The following is a 19,288-nucleotide window of genomic DNA, read 5'->3' as shown; positions in this document are numbered from 1 at the left end:
TGTAAGAGCCACCTGGAGAACTTGTGACTGTGCAGATTCCCTGATCTTACCTCCCAGAGATTCTACTTCAGTGGGTTTGAGGTGAAGTCTGGAAATCACGCATTTGAATGCGTGCTCTTAGTGGTGCTGATATGACCTGTGTGAGCCACTGTTCTAGAAGAATCTTTGAGAATTGCAGCTATCGGATTTTACTCTGCGGCTCTGTAGTCAGGTAGAACTCCCTAACAGGTAGTCAGTGGACCCCAGTTGATAAAAACACTAGCCAATCTGGTTGAGTGCTCTGCTGAATAAGTGTCGTGACAAAGAGTGATCTTCCTGCAAATGTGATTGCTAAGATAGGTAAAATAATTCACAGAGTTTGGTGCCAAAAGCTGTTTTAAAAGACGTGAATTTCAGAATTGAGGGCATGGATTATTATTGACAGAAACCTGACATAGGGAAGAGTTCTGCTGTTTCAGAGAAGGTCAAACCCTGAGTTTAAAGCGAGGGGACCCTGGGTACAGGGTTCAGCCTAACCACATCCCAGGGAAGGACTTTCACAATATGACTTCACCTCTCTGAGCCTCACTTTTCTCCTCCAAAAAATTCACTTCTCTGAATGTAGTGGCTGTGACATTCTCCTTTCCCTCTTTCTGCTGGCCGTGTTCATCCTTTTCTCGTAGCCTCATAGTCAAAGCCTCTCACTGCTCAGACTTTCTCAATTCTTTTTTAAGTTTCCCAGGCTGCTCGCAAAAACCAAGAATGGGAGCTTTTGTGCGTGTGTGTGTGTGTGTGTGTGTATGTGTGTGTGTGTGTACGCGCTGGCATGCATAATTGTGAGATAATTGGGACGCATGGGTGCACAAAATATACATATATACCTGAGTTTCCTGCATACTATTTTTACCAGGGAAATTTTGAACTCTTTGTTGTTTGTTTTCTGTCATTTCTTCTTTCTTCCCTGGAAAATGGATGTATCAACTGGCCTTGCAACGAAGCACTTAAAGCAACCCACAGAAATGTTGAGTAGCCTGCTCATGTTCATGCACGTCCTTTCATACCACAGCATTTTTCCTTTAATGTTCTTCTGGCCCCTGACTTAACTCTGGAATCACCTTGCCTATAAATATCGATGCTTACCTTCAAAGCTGAAATGCTAACATTTCAATGCTAGCATGAAAAATCGAGGAACACAGATAAGAAGGAAATAGTACTAGGCTGTCATAGAGGTTGAGATTTCAGATTTTTCTAATCTGTCACTGAGTGGATATTTAATCTGATGAGGGGCTGAGGATTTAGCTCAGTGGCACAGCGCCTGCCTGACAAACATAAGGTTCAATTCCCAGTACCAAAAAAAAAAAAAAAATATCTGATGAATGCAAAGATGATTGCACTCAGGGATTTGTCCTATGAAACGTCTGTAAATGCACCATATTAAACATGATAACCATTGAACCCTTTTCCCTTTCCTTTGAAGTGAAAACATTGTTCAATCCAGCCCCTGCCATTGCTGACCTTGATCCCCAGTTCTACACCGTAGCAGATGTGTTCTGCTGCAATGAAAGTGAGGTAAGGATGAATTACTTTTGTCATTCTGTGAGCAACCGAAAGGCTTTTACACAAGTGGATAAAGAGGCAGGATTAACCTCATCAATTTGGTCACAATAGAATTCTTAAACACAGTTAAAAACTAACTTTTTCAGTTTACTGGGGTGTAGAGAAAAGGAAATTAGTAAATCCTAGGGCTAGGGGTGAAGCATTCCCTGAGCCACCTCCATAGTGTGGCACTTAGCAAACTCCAAGTTTGGCCCCTTCCCTGCCTTCACGTTGCTGGTATTTTCTTTTCCTTTCTAGTTATTCTATATTCTGTAGTCTAATTAGTATCAGCGTTGCCAGGTTTAGCAAATAAATATGCAAGATGCCCAGTGAAATTTGAATTTCAGATAGTCAGTGAATAATTTACCAGACACACCTAAATATTGCAGAATTATTTGTTGTTTTCTGAAGTTCAGATTTAACCGAGCTTCTGATCTTTTATCTGGAAGCTGTTAGATCAGCCTTACTGAGTGTACAGCCCCAAAGTGTCTGCTACCTTCTGTTATTTGGGCATCGTCACATCATTGGTCGACAGTCACAGGTTCCCCATTGATAACCAAGAAAAGGCCTTAGGGGCCTCTGCATTAAAAGAACAAGTATGAGTCTCATAATGTATACATCTGCACAAAGTGTCTGTCCACTACTCTTTCCTGAGTATTTTTCGAAGAAAATTTTAATATTTCTTCGTCTTTGTAGGCCAGATAGCATTAGACCAGAGCACTCTTTCGTTGTTGGGATGCAGGATATGAATACACATCAGCGAATGCAGCACACAGAGAAACAGTAATTAATGAACTGTTAATTTTCCACTCAGTTTGAGGCCCGAATGACAGTTTCCAGAATTTCTTGGCCTGCTTCTCGAGAGAACATACAGGACACGAGACTGTACATGGAAGCTAATTTTAACAAACCACAGTACATTATGCAATATTTTTGAGCAATCACCATGTCCATGCATTGGGCTAGGAAAAAGGTATTGTGGAAGATAGTGACCATTTCACAATATGGGGTTAGATTACTTTCAACTGACAAACTGGCTCAGATTTCCTTGCTAGATATTTAAAAGGCAATCTCTTTATGCTTCAAACATTCATCACAAGCCAGGCATGGTGGCACACGCCTGTAATCCCAGCACTCGGGAAGCTGGGGCAGGAGGATCTTTGTGAGTTTGAGACCAGCCTGGGCTACAAAGTGAGCTCAAGGCCAGCCTGAATTGCATAGCGAGACCCTGTCTCAAAAAAAAAAAAAAAAAAAAAAAAAAAAAGAACAAAAAAAAACATTCATCACAGCACAAATTATATATTCAGTTCTTCTACCTTCTCCATTAAATTACAAGTTCCATGAGGTCAGGACATTGGTCTTACTATTGTAGCCCAAGAAGCTATCCCCGTGTATATAGCTGTCTTGGTACATAATAAATTACCACAAAATTTAGTGCATTACCATAATACTCGTTATTGTTTTCAGTTTCTGTACATCAGAAATTCAGAAAGTATGGCTTGTCTGTCTGCTGTACAGTGCCTTGGTCCTCAGCTAGAAGACTTAAAGCCAAGGGAGGGAATTACCTGACATGCTTGCTAGGAGGTGCTGGCTGTTGGCTGGGGCATAATGGAGCCATAGACCACAATACTTACACATGGCCTCTGCTTGTGGCCTGGCATTCCTCACAATAGATAACCAGTTCCCAGATCCACCGTGAAGGAGAAGAGCTCTAGGCAGAAACCATGTTGGCTTTTATAACTTTAGTTTTAGCATCACTTCTGCCCCATTCTATTGGTTGGAGGAAGAAGGTCCACCCTCATACCCTACCACTTCATAGAACATTATATTGTCCCAATATATTGGGTTTTGCCATTGCTATGACACAGTTCCCACTACCCACAACTTAAAAAACGAGAGGTGTGATTGAGCTCATGTTTCAGAGGATTCAGTCTATGGTTGCCAGGGTCTAAGGCAGGAACGTCATGGCACAAGGGCATGGCAGAGCAAAGAAGCAAGGAAGCAGGGAGCCAAGGACGAGAACATACTCTTCCAGGGCAGCCCTCGGTGACTCACCTCCAACCAGGCCCACCACCTAATAACACATTCAGCAGTGAACCCATCCATGGCTCATTCACGGATGAGTGTGGCTCCCCATAATCCAGTCACCTTCTAAAACCACACCTCTGAGCACATGAGACCAGGGGAGGGGTTGAAGCTAAAACATAACACACAGTGTAAAACAGCACTTACAGTGATGCATATTAATATAGTTATCTTTGGAAAATGACATCTGCCACACATACCAGCACAAAGTTGGTACCCAGCAAATGTTTATTAAATGAATTAACTCTGGTCTCTAAAGAAGTTGGTCTCAAATATTTTAAATAAATAAATCTTTAATGTTCTTATGGATGAATTCAAATAATTTACACTAATAATGTAAATCCATGCTTGAGATACTCTCTCTGAGCCGGTGTGGTGCTATACAGCTATAATCTAAGCTACTAAAGAGGTTACATCAGGAGGATTCCAAGTTCAAGACCAGCCATGCAATTTACTGAGACCCTGTCTAAAACTTTTTAAACTGGGGGGCAGGGGGTGGATTGTGGCTGGAGATGCAGCTCCATGGACTCAGGTTCAATCTCTAGTACCACAAAAAAAAAAAAGAAAAGAAAAAAGAAAAACCCACCGCTACACTGATACATAAGTATAAAAAGTAATACTGAAAAGATAACAAGTTCAAAAATAGAATGTGACTGCATAAGATCAAAAGAATAACAGTTAAGCCAAGCATGATGGTCCACACCTGTAATCCTAGCACTCAGGAAGCTGAAGCAGGAAGATCACTGCAAGTTCGAGGCCAGCTTGGGCTATATAGTGAGTTGAAGGCCAGACTGAACTATATAGTGAGACCTTGTCTGAAACCACATGCACATGAAAAAGTATAACAGCTTCGTGGTGGATTCCAGCCTTGGATGTGCTGTGCACCTGGCCCAGAAGCAGGCAGAGGTGGAAGGAGGCTCACACCCTGTAGGTCACTGGCACTAAAAGTGTGCCGCCAGTGGGAGAGCATCAGTGCCCATGACTAGAAAACATGCCTGGAGAGCTGTGGCTCCCCTGCTAATAATAAAAGGTGGAAGAACCTGCTGCCCCTCCGCTGAAGGTTCCCAACCTGAGGAGACAGAAGGACAGAGACACTGCCTCTCACCAGGAGGGAAACCAAGCCAAACACTGGCTTAGTATATTGGCAGTGTCCCAAGTAATGGCAGAGCAGGAACTCCATGTGGCCAGCATGATACCTGCCTCCAGGTTAGAGACCCTCGGGATCCTGGTACATAAGACTCTGGAACCACTAAAAGTCAGGGATAGACCAGGTGGGAGATGAAGTGTGCACACCTCACAGCCCGCACAACGAGCCTGCAGACAAAGAGGCCGGGTGCTGTGGAACTTAGCCAGCAGTCAGTCTAAAGATGAATGCGACCAAGAGGAAACTGTAGCAATGAAACAAAACAATGCAAAAAAGACTTTAACATAAGTATGATTAATATTCATTCATATCTTCATAAAAGAAGAAATTGTGAAAGAAAAACAATCAAAGCCACAATATGTGAGTATGAAAAACATCCCATTAGAACCTATTGAAAATGAAAGTTATTGAAATTTTCTTAATTATTCACTGGAAAAATAAATATTGTTTTAGAATAAAGAAGTAGTACATTGAAAGAGACTCTTAATCCATTCACCCACAGGTAGGGGAAGTCACTGAGAAAGCAGAGCAAAAAGAAAAACACAGTACATTCAATGGAGTAAAAGATGCAGAGAATGGAAGGACTGGGGAGTAATCCATTATATTAGAGGGAGAACTGCGAGATGTTTTCTAGAATTAAGAAAGGACATGAAAAGTATACAGGCCAGTTTTGCCATTTACATGTAATCTTCGGCAGGTAGAAGGCAGCAAGCAAGAAGTGACAACCCTCTTTCTGTCCCTTATATTTTATCCAGGCTATATACCCTTAGGGTGGGCAGCACTCACACCCAGGGTGAGGCACCCTTAGTCCTACCCAGAACTATGCCAACCAATCAGTAGACTGGTTTAGTAGTCACACACCCATGATCCCAGCATCGCACACTCTAGAGCCAGCCACCCCTGGAAAAGCCCCACCAATGACCACACGAGGCTTTGTAGGGAGACTTGTAGATGCAGACCATAACACATACCTTACATACTTGAGTGTGTGTCTCTTCAGAGGAAACAATGCCCTTATTACACTTAGGAAATACCAGGCATTTTATACTGTTATATGAGATATCCAGGCCGTATTCAAATTTACCTATTTGTTCCAAGAATGTCTTTTATAACTAGGTTTTTTGTTGTTGTTATTCTTTTTTATTTATTTTTCCACACCAGTACATTATCCATCAAAGTTTCCGTCACATTGATTGATATAAAAAAAGAAGGGAGACACATTTTCTAGAAAAATAATTCTGGCAGTGGGTTCTGGTTCATTGTTTTTAGCAGTTTCCTTTTCCTTTGTGTGTTCCAGGCCGAGATTTTAACCGGCCTCACAGTGAGCAGCCCAGCCGAAGCTGGGAAGGCTGCCCTGGTGCTCCTGACAAGGGGCTGCCAGGTCGTAATCATCACCTTGGGGGTCGAAGGGTGCTTGATGGTGTCACAGACAGAGCCTGTTCCAAAGCACATTCCAACCGAGAAAGTCAAGGCTGTGGATACCACGGTAGGTTTCACACTTTAACAATCATTTTTGGCCCTTCATAATCTTTGTTTAATGACTAAGGTACTTTGCCTGAGTTTTGCATAATGAGATGAAGCCTAGGAAACGATACGGTAGAAAAGAACATTGAGCAAGAGCACTGTATCTTAATCATCTCAGACTCACCATCACTAAACCTCACTGAACCTCGGTTACCTCATTCATAAAATCAGAATACCAGTAAAATTACACCTGTATTATCTGTACTCATTCATTCTTTCATTCAGTACCTATTATGTACCAGTCACATACTAGGCGCTGGGGATATAGTAATGAACCAGACAGAATCTCTGTCCTCCTGGAGCTTAGTTTCTAGACAATAAACAAATAGCCATGGTGTAGAATGAATGGCCAGGAGCCTTGGTTAGCAGAGGTCATTCTTTTAGCCAACAAATACTAACAGTTACCATTTCATGCATGCTTGCTGTATTTTCTACATACATGTCATCTAATCTTTATATGAGCAGGTCCTGTTACTATCCCCATTTTCTGAAGAGGAAGCACGCTTAGGGTCACATAACCATTAAGTAACAGGGCTAGAGTTCAAAACTAAGCTTGTGTGCTCCAGGTAGGTGTGTGTGTGTGTGTGTGTGTGTGTGTGTGTGTGTGTGTGTGTGAGAGAGAGAAAGAGAGAGAGAGAGAGACTGTATTGGGACAAATGTGCTAGATGAACAAGTCGTGGCTACAGAGTAGGAATGAAAAGGAAACAAGTTCGAGAAAAAGGTTTATGGTTCCCCTACAACCTGGAAAATAAAAATTATTTCTTAGTGATAGAATTCAGAAAAGCTGACTAGAAAAGTAAGTAAACTTCAGGGACAAGAAGCTAGAGTTAGGGAAGAAGAAAATTTTAAAGATTTTTATATATATGTAAGGTACTGATTAATTATTTATAAAATACATCCTGTTTTGTTTTTATGCTGAGAGACAACTTTAAAATGTGAATCATTTATCAAAAAAAGAAGACTCAGTGGGAATCAGAGGAAGTTAAGGGTATAAATATGCTTTGAAAATATATAAGTGCAATAAATGTTTATACAACAGAAGCTCACCAGTTGCCTTTCAAAATGTGCCGAATGGAATATTTGCTAAATTGTGCTTGGTCTTATCATTTTCTTTGTATTCTGTCATTTGTGAAACCATTAGGGTTTTTTGGTTTGTTTTATCAAAGAGATCAAGAACCTGAATTTGAGAGGCTCTCTGTTCATTTAGTATTCCATTAGACTAAGATGGAATTAGGACATTACCCTGTATCCTCGGTCAAAGGAAGAAGAGTTTATCTTCTCTTGCTAACATGAAATGGGGGCGCCTCAAAGATGGCAGCCCTACATGGTCGCACCCAAGTGGCTCAGCCTCTGCTTTCACATCTGTTTAGTCACCACTCCTATTGGTTATAAGTGGCAAAAGCACAACTCAGACGGGGTTATTTGATGCACACAGTTGGAAAGTTTACAGATACAGCAGGATGCAGAACCTAAACCGTGTAAGGGCTTTTCACTCACTTTCCCAGTCAGCTCTGCCCTCCTCACAGCGAGTCTTGAGCCCACGCAGGTTCTCAGAGTGTGATCCTTGGCAGCTCCATGTCCACAGTGTCCCATGTCATGTTGCGATCCCCGGTGTTAAAAAAAATCAAAGGACTCTTATCAGAGGATAAGGAAGTAGATGCTGATCAGACAGAAGAAGCAACTCATGCTTATCACAGAATAGTCCTGTGCAAATGCACTGCTTGGGCACGGGACCACATTAGAAAAATTAGCCTTAGACATGTTCAAATTCAAATTAGTAGTGATGATCCTCAGAGTACTGTAATTTCCTGTGGAAAGACTAGATTTCTCAAATCCTAACCAGTTATGCACATGAGAATATTAAATACAACAATGTGCACTAAGAGGGTTTCACATTTTGCTGATACTAGTTTTGCCCTTTCATTTGGATTTGTAGCTCTTACAGTTACTTTTTAGGCTTCAGAAAATTCAATAGGTTTGAAAGAGAAAGATCCAAAGTCCACATCCCCTTCAGGATAAATGCTCTTTGTTTTCTGTGGAAGTAACCTGACAGAGTAGAAGGGCTCAAAGACCACCACACTAGAGTTCCAGCCCAGCTTCTCCTGAAATTTTGCTATCACTTTTAGGAAGTCAGGTAACTTCTCAGGGCCCTGTGTACCTCACCTCCAAAGTGCACCCATTAATATTATGACCTAGAAGTGATTAAGATGGAGTGGAAGTAGTATCTAACTTTCCTTTCGACTGTTGAGATCTTTAGTCCTATAGCTATGTATTTTCATTCATTCATTCATTCAACAAATACTGAGTTCTGATCACATGCCCCAACATCTATGGCCATTCCACCCTGAATGTGCCTGATCTTGTCTGATCACATGCCCCAGAAAAAGAAAGAAGAAACAATAAATAGAATAACCAATGTATTTCAATATATCCAGAGATGTTTAGGTCCCTTGGAGAATTTGAAGATGAATTAGTAATTGGTATGTGGAAAACTGAGGAAAAAGAAACATGAGACAGATTTCCACCCTAGGTCATCTAGACTTAAGAGGAAAAGGTATAATTAAATAGAATCTTTGTACATCCATGCATAGCCATAATAATGTAAATGTTAGTTGCTGATCTAACTAAAAATGAGATTAGTAATCAGATTGTGAAGGTGAAAGGATGAGGCGAATGGGTGTATTGGTGTGCACGGAAGCTAAGTGCTCAGCTTCCATAGTTGGGAGTCAAGAGAAGCGATCTAAAATGGGTTTTAAAATAACATTATAAGCACATTACCCGAAAGAATTTAAAGTATTTGCCTCATGGAAATGGAAATGGAGAAGAATAGAGCATTTATAGTCTAAGTCTTACCTTTTTAAACTGTGTGGCTAGGTGTGGTGGCACATGCCTATTATCTCAGCATTCAGGAGGCTGAGACAGGAGAAACACTGTGAGTTCAAGGCCAACTTGAGCTACATAGCATTCAAGGCCACCTGAATTACATAGTGAGGCCCTTTCTCAAAAAAACAAAATAAACAAGTAAATAAACTATATGAATGACTTCTATGTCAAAACAAATTTAATAATACAGTGAGACCACTTTATAATCACTAGGATAACCATAATTAAAAAAAAATTAAGGGCCAGGGATATAGCTCAGTGGTATAAGCGCCTGCCTGGCAAGTGCAAGGTCCTAAGTTCAATTCCCAGTGCCAAAAAAACCAAAAATAACGTATTCTCTGGGCCAGGGATTTGGCTCACAGCACTTGCTTGGCAAGCGTGAGGTCACGAGTTCAATTCCTGGTACCAAAAAAAAAAAAGGGAAAAACTTTAAAAACAAGTATTATCTAGAATATGGAGAAAGTGGAACTCCTATACACTGTCAATAGGAATGTAAGATGTTTAGTCACTTTAGAAAATGGTATTGAAGTGCATCAAAAAGTTAAATATAGAGTTACCATAGGACCTAACAATTACACTTATAGGCATATGCCCAAAATAAATGAAAACATGTGTCTATACAAAAACTTGTACACAAATGTTTACAACCACATTATTCATAATAGCAAAAAATTGAGAGCAATAAAAATGTTTATTAGCAGATGAATAGATAAATTGTGACACCTGTATCTGTACAATAGAATATTATACAGCCATTAAAAGGAATACTGATGCATGCCATGACATGAAGAAACCTTCAGAGCATTTTACTAAGTAAAGGAAGCCAAATACCAAAAGGTCACTTATGATTCCATTTATATGAAATATCCAGAATAGATAAATCCATAGACACAGAACATAGATTGCTGGTTGCCAAGGGCTGGGGAAGGCGAATCGGGAAATAGGTAAGGAGTTTTGCTTTGGAGATCAGGATTTTTGCTTTGGAGGGATAGCGTGTTTTGATAGAAGCTGTACAACACTTTGAGTACATATACAAACGGCACATGTTACACACTTTAACAGTGTATAACTTATTTTTAAAGGAATGAAGTACTGATGCATGCTATGACATGGTGAACTTTGAAAACATACTAAGTTTTTTTAAAAAAAAACAGGCATAGAGCCAGGGATATAGCTCAGCGGGACAAGTGCCTGCCTGGCAAGCGTAAAGTTCTGAGTTAGATTCCTGGTACAAAAAAAAAAAACAACAACAGGAGTAAAAGGCAGTGTATTGTATGATTCCACTTCTTCGAAACATGCAGAAAAGATAAGACCATGGAGGAAGAAAGTAAACTGATGATGAAGGAGGATTTGGGGTGACTACAAATGGGTGTGCAATTCCTTTGGGGGAATGAAAATGTTCTGGTATTAGTGGTAATAGTTGAACAACCTGTGAATATATTAAAAACCACTGACGTGCATGCCTTTAAGGAGAGAATTTTATGATGTGTGAATTATGTCTCACTCTAAAAAAAATAAGATCAAACAACCACCAAAAGTTCTTCCACGGAACTGCTGTGCAGAACCTCCCGAGCGGGCTGTCAGCGTCCCCCCAACAGAGCGCAGGGAAAACTGACAGGAGAAGCCGAGGTAGTTATTTTCTGGCTCTGCAGTCTGCCCCATCTTCTTAGTGCTCGCTTTGTCCTCTCATCCAACACTCTCATTACTAAAATTCTTGCCTATTCGTAAGTTTGACAAAGAGGAGCTAATTCGCAGGGCAGCACGAGGAACTCCAGGGAGGCATTTCCTGCCAAGTGCACGGGCTCCTTCGTGTGTGTCAGGAGGATATTACCTGCTCTCCTCTCCTGTCTCCTCCTCCCAGTCCCCTATCCGTACATCAGGGCCAAGCTGGTGGAGGAGACCTCACTAGTCAGTTGGCGTGTTGTCCGCTGGAGATGGGCGGCCTGCCCTGGAGGAAGCCGTTTCCTCTTCTGTCAGTGCTGCTGCAGCCTGCTCCGTTCCGTTTTGCTCACTGTTAATAGTTGCATGTATCACTTCTATTTTTACATCTGCTTTTCCCGTTGTGCTACAGTGAGATGGTGGCAAGAGCTACAGATGTCCTCGGCTCGGTTTGGAAGACATGACAGATGTAGCTCTTTTCCCATTTCTATACATTATCTGAATCTCAGCCTCAAAGTGACAGGGGCCTCATGTCCTCACGCTGTTCTTTCCAACTCAAAAATTAGGGGAATGGTGGCGAATCCATGGCATGCATGTTATTATGTTTTTCTTTTAAGATGAAAGATGTTAGCGTATGAGTTGTTTTTTCTAAACGAAAACTTTGGTATTCAGGTTTCATTACAGTGTTGTCACTTTATGATAAATAAGTGGATTTTGGGTTCTAAAAGGTTCACCATTACTAGGTTAGGAATTCTGCTGTCTTGGATTTAGGATTGCACTGAATTCATACTCTGTGTGCATTCCCATGCACACCCAAGCATGGTAATATTTTAGGATTACTGTGCTAGTATGATATAAAGCAGTGGTAATTCTCTTGCCCTGTAATATATGTAAAATTCCTGATAAATACGTTGCTTTCTTTATGTCAGTGATTAAGTCCTAGAACAGTCCAAAAACTAACTTTGCCTTGTCAAGAATCACTCACTATATAATAACGTAAGATAATTCAGGAGATTTAAGTAAACTGAAAGTGAACAAAAGCCAGGGCCTAAGAGATTTATCTTCCTATTCTTTGTTCCTTTTAACCCATTATTTTGAGTCCTGCCGTGTTCAGAGTTGCTGGTGAGGCTCCAGCCCCCAGGATTACCCAGGGCTTGAGAATTCACCCTGAACTAGAGGTTATAGTAGTAGGAAGTGTAGATAGCTTTTGTTGAAGTTGGCAGGGAAGCACTTTATTGGGTTGAGATAATTTCTGGGGCTGGCAGGTTACCTACAAGTTTCCAAGGTGGTGTTTTTTTTTTGTTTTGTTTTGTTTTCCAGACAAGTTCTTGCAGTGTAGTTCAGGGTGGCCATGAACTCACTATGTAGCCCAGGCTGGCCTCGAACTCACAGCAATCCTCCTGCCTCAGCCACCCAAATGCTGGAATTACAAGCATGCACCACACACCTGGCTCTGAAGGTGATTCTTTTTGGTATATTCCCCTCATCCTGGGGTCTGACCTTCAGCCATCCAGGTTGCTCTCAAGGATAGATTCCTATTTATTGACCTCTTATGATGCACAGTGACAAGTCAGTCTTTGAAAATCCCACATTTGAGCAGTCATTATTCCTACCTTGGTATGATCTTTTGTCCACCCTGCCCCACTATGCCACTACCACTAGTGGAAAGCAAAACTGGTATTGCCACATGTAATTAGAAATTCCAAACACAAGTGATCGTAAGAGGTGTTTCCCACCCTACACAATCTGGTGCTGACTCCTCCCTAACCATCGTGGGCTGAGGGGACTGAGCACTCCAGCTCTAACCTGGGCACTGCCATGATGGTCTCTGTGACTCTCATTCAACTGCATTTCCCAGCAACATCTAAATACACGTTCTTGGTATTTTTTAATAACTTACGGGGTTTCTGAGGGGTTCAGTTTTTGTCTTCTGCTCATGGACATCCAGTTTTCCCAGGATCATTTGTTAAAGAGGCTATATTTTCTTCAATGTATATTTTTGACCCCTTTGCCAAAAATCAGATTGCTGGGGATACAGGGGTCGTTTCTGTGTCTTCTGTTCTATTCCACTGTTCTGTGTGTCTGTTTCTATACCAGTACCATATTGTTTTTGTTACTATAACTTTGTAGTATAACTTGAAATCTGATACTGTGATGTTCCCCATTTTGCCCTTTTCACTCAGGATTGCTTTGGCTTTTCTGGACACTTCTGGTTTCAGAGGAATTATAGTTTTTTCAAATTTTGTAAAGAATGTTGTTGGTGTTTTAATAGGGATTGCATGAAACTTATATATCACTTTTGGTAATATGGCAATGTTGAAAATTTAACTCTGCACATCCAAGAACAAGGGGCGTCTTTGTGTTTTCTGATGTCCTCTGTAATTGTTTCCTGCAGAGCTCTGTACTTTTCATCACAGAAGTTTTTGACCACCTTGGTTAGTTTGATTCCGAAGTATTTAATCTTTTTGATGTTACTGTGAATAGAATTGTTTTCCTCGTTTGTTGGTGGGCTCATTACTGGAGTATAGAAATGCTGTTGACTTTGTGTATTGATTCTGTATCCTATGCCATGTCTGTTTTTAATCCAAGAAGAGGAATTTTAATCCAAAATTCCTGCAAATTTTGATCTTGGGAGACTCATTGTGTGGATACTGCCACTACTCAAAATAAAATTGGAAATATTTTTCTAGACCTTCCATGAAAGCCTCATCTCCTTTATCCCACTAATTGCTCTACTGGGATTTTTTTTTTCTGCTTATAAAATTAATTCAATCTGCTTAGTGTTCTTGCGTGAAAACACATAAAGAAGAAAGTGAAGTACTCATGATCCTACCGCTTAGATAGAACCACTGTTAACCTTTGGTTTAAATCCTTCGGAATTCTTTTCTATGCACATTCATCTGCTTTTGAATGCTAACAGCAAATTTGAATATTTGCAGCATCAAGGGATTAATATATAATTAGAAGAGACATCTACAACTGAAAAAATTTAATATTTCTCTAAAGTAATGTAAATAAGCAGTTCACAGAAGAAATACAAAATAATAAAGAAATGAGATAATGTTCACTCTCATTAGAATTCAGGCAATTTAGCAACTTAGCAAGACCCTGTCACAAAAGTTTGAAAAGGGCTGGGTGTGTAGCTCAGTGCAAAGGCCTGGAGTCAGTGCTCAGTATTGCATAAATAGATAAAAATGTGTTAAACTCAACAGCTCGCTATAAATAAATGCTATTTTAAACTTGGGAGTAAACCCTACCAGATTGTTAGACTCACTGTTCATGGGAAGAGGACTAGATTGGTGAGAAGGTGTAATACAAGGAGACTTCCACTTCCTATTCCCTATTCTTCTGAATTATTTGAGTTTTTCCATAAGCTTATATTTTTCATGTATTACTTTATAATTTGAACTACATATGATTGTGGGACATAGCCAGAAGCTTTTCAGAGCCACATCTGGCAAGCAGGACTGGTGATAACATTTTTCCAAGGGTTGCTGGGCGTTGTCCTCACAGAGGAGCCAGTGATCAGTAACAGCCTCACTCGGCCTCACAAAGAACCTCTCAAACATCCAAAATGTCTGTGACTGCGCTGAGTAACCCTTGATTCAGGACAGCTTCTGAATGAACAGACTCCTCGTGCCAGAGAAATATAGCCACATTACCTTCATCCTCAGGGCACTTAGCCCTTACTCTGAATATTTCACTACATATTTTGACAGGTTTTTTTTTTTCCTTAATCTTTCTAAAGAAACAACTTTCCTTAAAAATATGTTACTTTATACAGTTCCCCTTGGAAATACCAGAATAAATGTCAAATCTTCACTGTTTCTCTTCATCATTCAAATGTACAGCAGATCTTCAGAGAAACTTTCCTCATGTTCAAGTTTTTTTTTTTTCCCTGAATGAATCTGCTTAGATATCTCAGTTTAACTCTTCGACCCTCACTCTCACAATTCATCATATATTGAAATTGGGCTTTTGCCACATTTCTTAGATTTGGTGAGTGGGGTGACCAGGAGGGTTTGTAAAGGGGACCAAGCAGTAGGTGCCACCTCACGTTCACGCACTTAATAATTTATGTATCTCCTGTCTGAAATAGGCCTGAATGGAGGGTCCATGAGGATGGGGGAACATGTGACACAATGCTATGGACCAAATTACATCCCTGACAAATACGTACATTGAAGCCCTAATATCCAAAGAGACTGCATTTGGAGATGGAGCCTGTGTAGAGGTAATTAAGCTTAACTGAGATCACAGGGTGGCGTCCTGATCCTATAGTATTAGTGTCGTTATGAAAAGAGTTACCAGAGCTTGAACTCTATCTGCACATAAACACACAAAAAGGCCGTGTTACATGTTACACACAGCAAGGTGGAGGCCACTCATAAGCCAAAAGAAGAGGCCTCAGGATGAAACCCATCTTGCTGGCACCTATTTCTGTTGTATAAATTATAAGCCACTCAATCTGTGATATTTTCTTGTGGCAGCCCTAGAAGACTAATAGGCACTAGGAAATAAGTGAATATGCTTTGATAAGGACCTAAAGTGTAGTAATCAGAGGCAAACCAACAGGATCAAATGAATCACCTTTTAAGTGAAATATCTCAAGAGTTTTGCATGTTTCAGCTATAATCACTAGTCTCCATGGCTAAAGGCAAATTAGTGAGTTCTGATCCTGATTTACCACTGTCTTAGGTACTTTTTCTCATTAGAAAGACAAATATCCAACACTCAGAGTTAAAGGAGGAAAGGTTTAGTTAACTCGGTTTGTAGAGGTTTCAGTTCAGAGTTGGCTGGTCCTAAGGCAAAGTAGCATGCCAGAGGGGCACGCAGAGGAGAAACAGCGCATGGTGGGCAGAAGGCAGCAGTGCAGCAAACAAGCAGCAGCAGCAAGTGATAACACTGGCCCTCTTTCTGTCCCTTATATTCTATCCAGGCTAGCCATATTTAGAGAGAGCAGCACTCACACCCAGGGTGGGCCTTCCTATTATCCATACCCAGAACTGTGCCAGACCGATCAGTGGACTAATTTAGTAATCATACACTCTTCATCGCAGCATCATATACCCTAGATCCAGCCACCTCTGAAAATTCCCACCTATAACTACATGAGGCTTTGGGGAGATGAGCCATGCTGCTTTGGGCAAATGACATGCTATGTTGAAGGCTTATGTAGTGCACCTAAAGGTGACCTCTGAAATTCCTTTCACCTTAATCCCTAAATTAGATTCTCAGGTACATGAGGATATCTTGGGCCAGTAATAAAAGCTGAGTACTACTATGTGCCAGGCCCCATGATGGGTCTGATTTTCCTCACATTCTGAGAAAACCCCTGCAGGATAGGTTTTTGCCCATTTCTGAAAGGAAGAAACTGTGGCCCAAAGATTGCAAGACCTGCCCAGGGACACTCAGTTGGTAAGTTGGCAGATCCAGGATTGATCTTACGTCCGCCTGGCTGACTCCAGCTCCCATGTACTTCCCACCTCACCACTCTGCCTCTCGATTTGGTGGCAATCTGCCTAGCCTTCACACTCTCTCTGATTTGACATTCCAGCACTGACTTTCCTGTCACTTGTCATGATACAGACTTTCTATAATTGCTCCTTTTCTCTAGATCTTCAGAAGCTGCCAAATCTTGCAAAGGCCTTGTTTACTTTGTACAGTACGCTGCATCCTCACTTAAGTGGAATAGTGCATATATATCCTGAGAACGGTGCCTGGCACATGCGAGCTCTCACAGACCTTAGCTCTTAGGTATGCCCCTATGGTAGCTGATTATTCACTCTATGTGGGTCATTTGGGGTTACTGGAGAAATGTGCCAGCAGCTTGCTTCACCTCCTGCAAGCAGAAGGACAGAACCCACATCCCACCACCATTCAACTTAAGTTTCTTATACAGCAGGGCAAAGGGTAGGCTGCTTGGGTAGTGGTGTGGTGGGACTGTGCCCTTTGGATAACAAAGGTTCTGCACAGCTCACATCCATTCTTTCTTGTCACTGAGTGTCCGGACCTGGAGGAGAATTCAACTTTTTTCTTGTTCCATACTAGGGTTTGAACTCAGGGACACTCTACCACCGAGGTATGTACCTGACCCTTTTAATTTTTCATTTGAGACGGAGTCTCACTAAGTTGCCCAAGCTGGCCTCTAACTTGTGATCATCTTGCCTCAGCCTCCCAAGTAGCTGGGATAACAGCCATGTGCCACCATCCCTGGCTCATTAAAGTACTTTAATTAGGAGGCTGAGCTGTGAAACTATAAAGGCGAGTGAAAATGTGATTCCTCTTTTTTAATGTTCCCACATTAGCTTTCTAGTTGAGTGGCAGGAAAACACTCCTACTTCCTGGCCTAGCAAACTACCCATCTTCAAGGCCAAGCTCCAAGAGGCCTTTTTAGGCAGTCCCAGTGCTTAACATAATGGATGGCGGATAATAACAGGCCTTCTGTGAGTAATGGAAGTGTTCTAGTTCCTTCTGGGAAAGTTCTTAACTAGTTTGAGTGCAAGAGTCACTTTGTCTCCCTACGCCTCAGTTTTCTCAAGGGACTGATCTACAGGATTGTTTACATTCCTGATGTTCTGCATGTAAGAGGGCTAGGGAACAGATAAATTTGAGATAGAAATGCTTTTTTCTAAATGAATTGTCAACAAAATCAGTTTTCCATTTTAAAACGTATCAGATTGTTGTACCTGCAGTCATACAGAAGCCAGGCCAAAACCAAATTAAGTTTAAGAGAGCAGATGGCATCTCTAGAATTGGCATCAGGGAACAAAGAAAATCCAAATAAAGTTCTAAAATAGTCCTCCTGACTATAGGAAGACATCAGTAAAACTGTGTGCAAACTCTGCTGACATCCATGGCCAGGAAAGATAAAGAAGACAAAAAGAAGTTCAGTGACTGTAAAGGAAAGACAGAGGACAGGGTAATTGCTAAGGAGACTGACAGACAAGACACAAGAAGACATCTGTCATGCCCAAGGGGCCATATTAGCTCTATTACATTACTTCCACATCAGCAGATCACCTCATTTCTTAGCTAATCAGGCAGAATTCAATATCTGAAATTATCTTTCTTAATTCTGCATGTGATCACTTGGAAACCCAGGGCTCTAAAATTCGAATTGTACCTGTTTTACCAAAATGCCATCCTTACTTTGAAGAACTGAACTGGGGCCAAATGTGAGGCTGTTTGGTCCACTTTCCCAACTGGAGGGTGTATGCACGGGTGCTGAGGACCCCTCATGATAGGGGCTCCCGGAGGGATCAGGGCCCTCATCCTAGTTCAGAACTCAGATAACAGTGCAAGAGGAAAGGCGGAGCATGGTCACGTGGAAGACGGGCATGGAGGTGGCGAAGAAACCGTTACCTCAGCCTTAGCAAAAGCCCACAGAGAAACGCATCTAGATACAGAGTTCTGTGGGCCTGGACAGGAACTGTCTGCCCATCTCTGAAAGGGTGACGTAAGGTCAGAGCTTGCTTATTTATCTGCGATTAGGATTTCTTTTCTGCTCAGCATCCTACATCTCAACTTCACCTCTCACCCTTACTTACGTGAGCTGATAATTGAGGGGACAAGCTGGTAGTGACTCTGTGCACTGCTCCTTGCCAGTTTTCCTAGGCTGCTCTAGTGGCGTCCCCAGGACAGACCTGCGGGGGCTGATGGCCTTCCATGGAGTGGCAGTGTTTCTTGGGGAACCTAAAACTATGAGGAGGTGAAAAAATATCTGGACTCAAACAATAGGGCCCACAGAGTTAGAGCCATGCACAGGATCCTCATCACCCATCGAAAACAGGGGTGCAGTTCCTGTCTCGCCAAACACCTGGCTGTCCTCTGTATGGAAGTGTGGGTACATGCTGTGAGTTAGTGGTTTGTGCACTTTGTGCGTTGCCTATCCAGATGGTACGTGTTCTGTGAATAAACTGTCAGTGACATGAACACTGTGTGCATCCATGCCCGTGTATATGTGAACGGAACATAGTGAGACAGTGTTCAGAGGTGTAACTTTTTCGGGGTTTCTTGGGGGGTTTTAGAGGGGCAGTTCTTTTTTCTTTTCTTTTTGAGAAAGGGTCTCACTATGTAGTTTAGACCAGCCTTGAACTCACTATGTAGCCCAGGCTGGCCTTGAATTTGAAGCGATCCTCCTGCCTCAGCCTCCTAAGTGCTGAGATTATAGGCATGTGCCACCATGCCTAGCTTAAAGGTGTAACTCGTTAAGGCAAGTCTCTCTTGCTTTCTTCCAATTTTTATTCCTATAAAAACATGTAGAGGGGCTGGGGATTTAGCTCAGCAGCAAAGCACCTGCCTGACAAGTGCAAGCGCAAGGTCATGAGTTCAATTCCTGGTACTGGAAGAAAAATAAAAAACAGACAAACAAACAAAAAACATGTAGAGAAAGGTGCTTTATACTATGGTCCACAC

The 19,288-nt window shown here is 41.6% G+C and overlaps 1 protein-coding gene across 4 annotated transcripts in view; it reads left to right on the top strand.

Annotated features, from left to right (window-relative positions):
- Nucleotides 1–19,288, top strand: part of Rbks (ribokinase) — a 96,847-nt gene that overhangs the window by 51,727 nt on the left and 25,832 nt on the right. For 3 of the 4 annotated variants that reach the window (XM_013522607.1, XM_013522606.1, XM_005400521.2), the window contains 2 exons: nt 1,457–1,548; nt 6,102–6,290. In XM_013522607.1, coding sequence (XP_013378061.1) covers nt 1,457–1,548; nt 6,102–6,290 — 281 coding nt within the window. Of the gene's footprint in view, nt 1–1,456; nt 1,549–6,101; nt 6,291–14,969; nt 15,105–19,288 lie in introns of all 4 variants that reach the window. The other variant, XR_001236972.1, reaches the window with a different exon arrangement.

This window comes from Chinchilla lanigera, unplaced genomic scaffold (genome assembly GCF_000276665.1).
Source record: "Chinchilla lanigera isolate Chin_1 unplaced genomic scaffold, ChiLan1.0 scaffold00068, whole genome shotgun sequence".
Lineage (NCBI taxonomy): Eukaryota > Metazoa > Chordata > Mammalia > Rodentia > Chinchillidae > Chinchilla > Chinchilla lanigera.
This window is presented reverse-complemented; position numbering and strand designations above follow the sequence as displayed.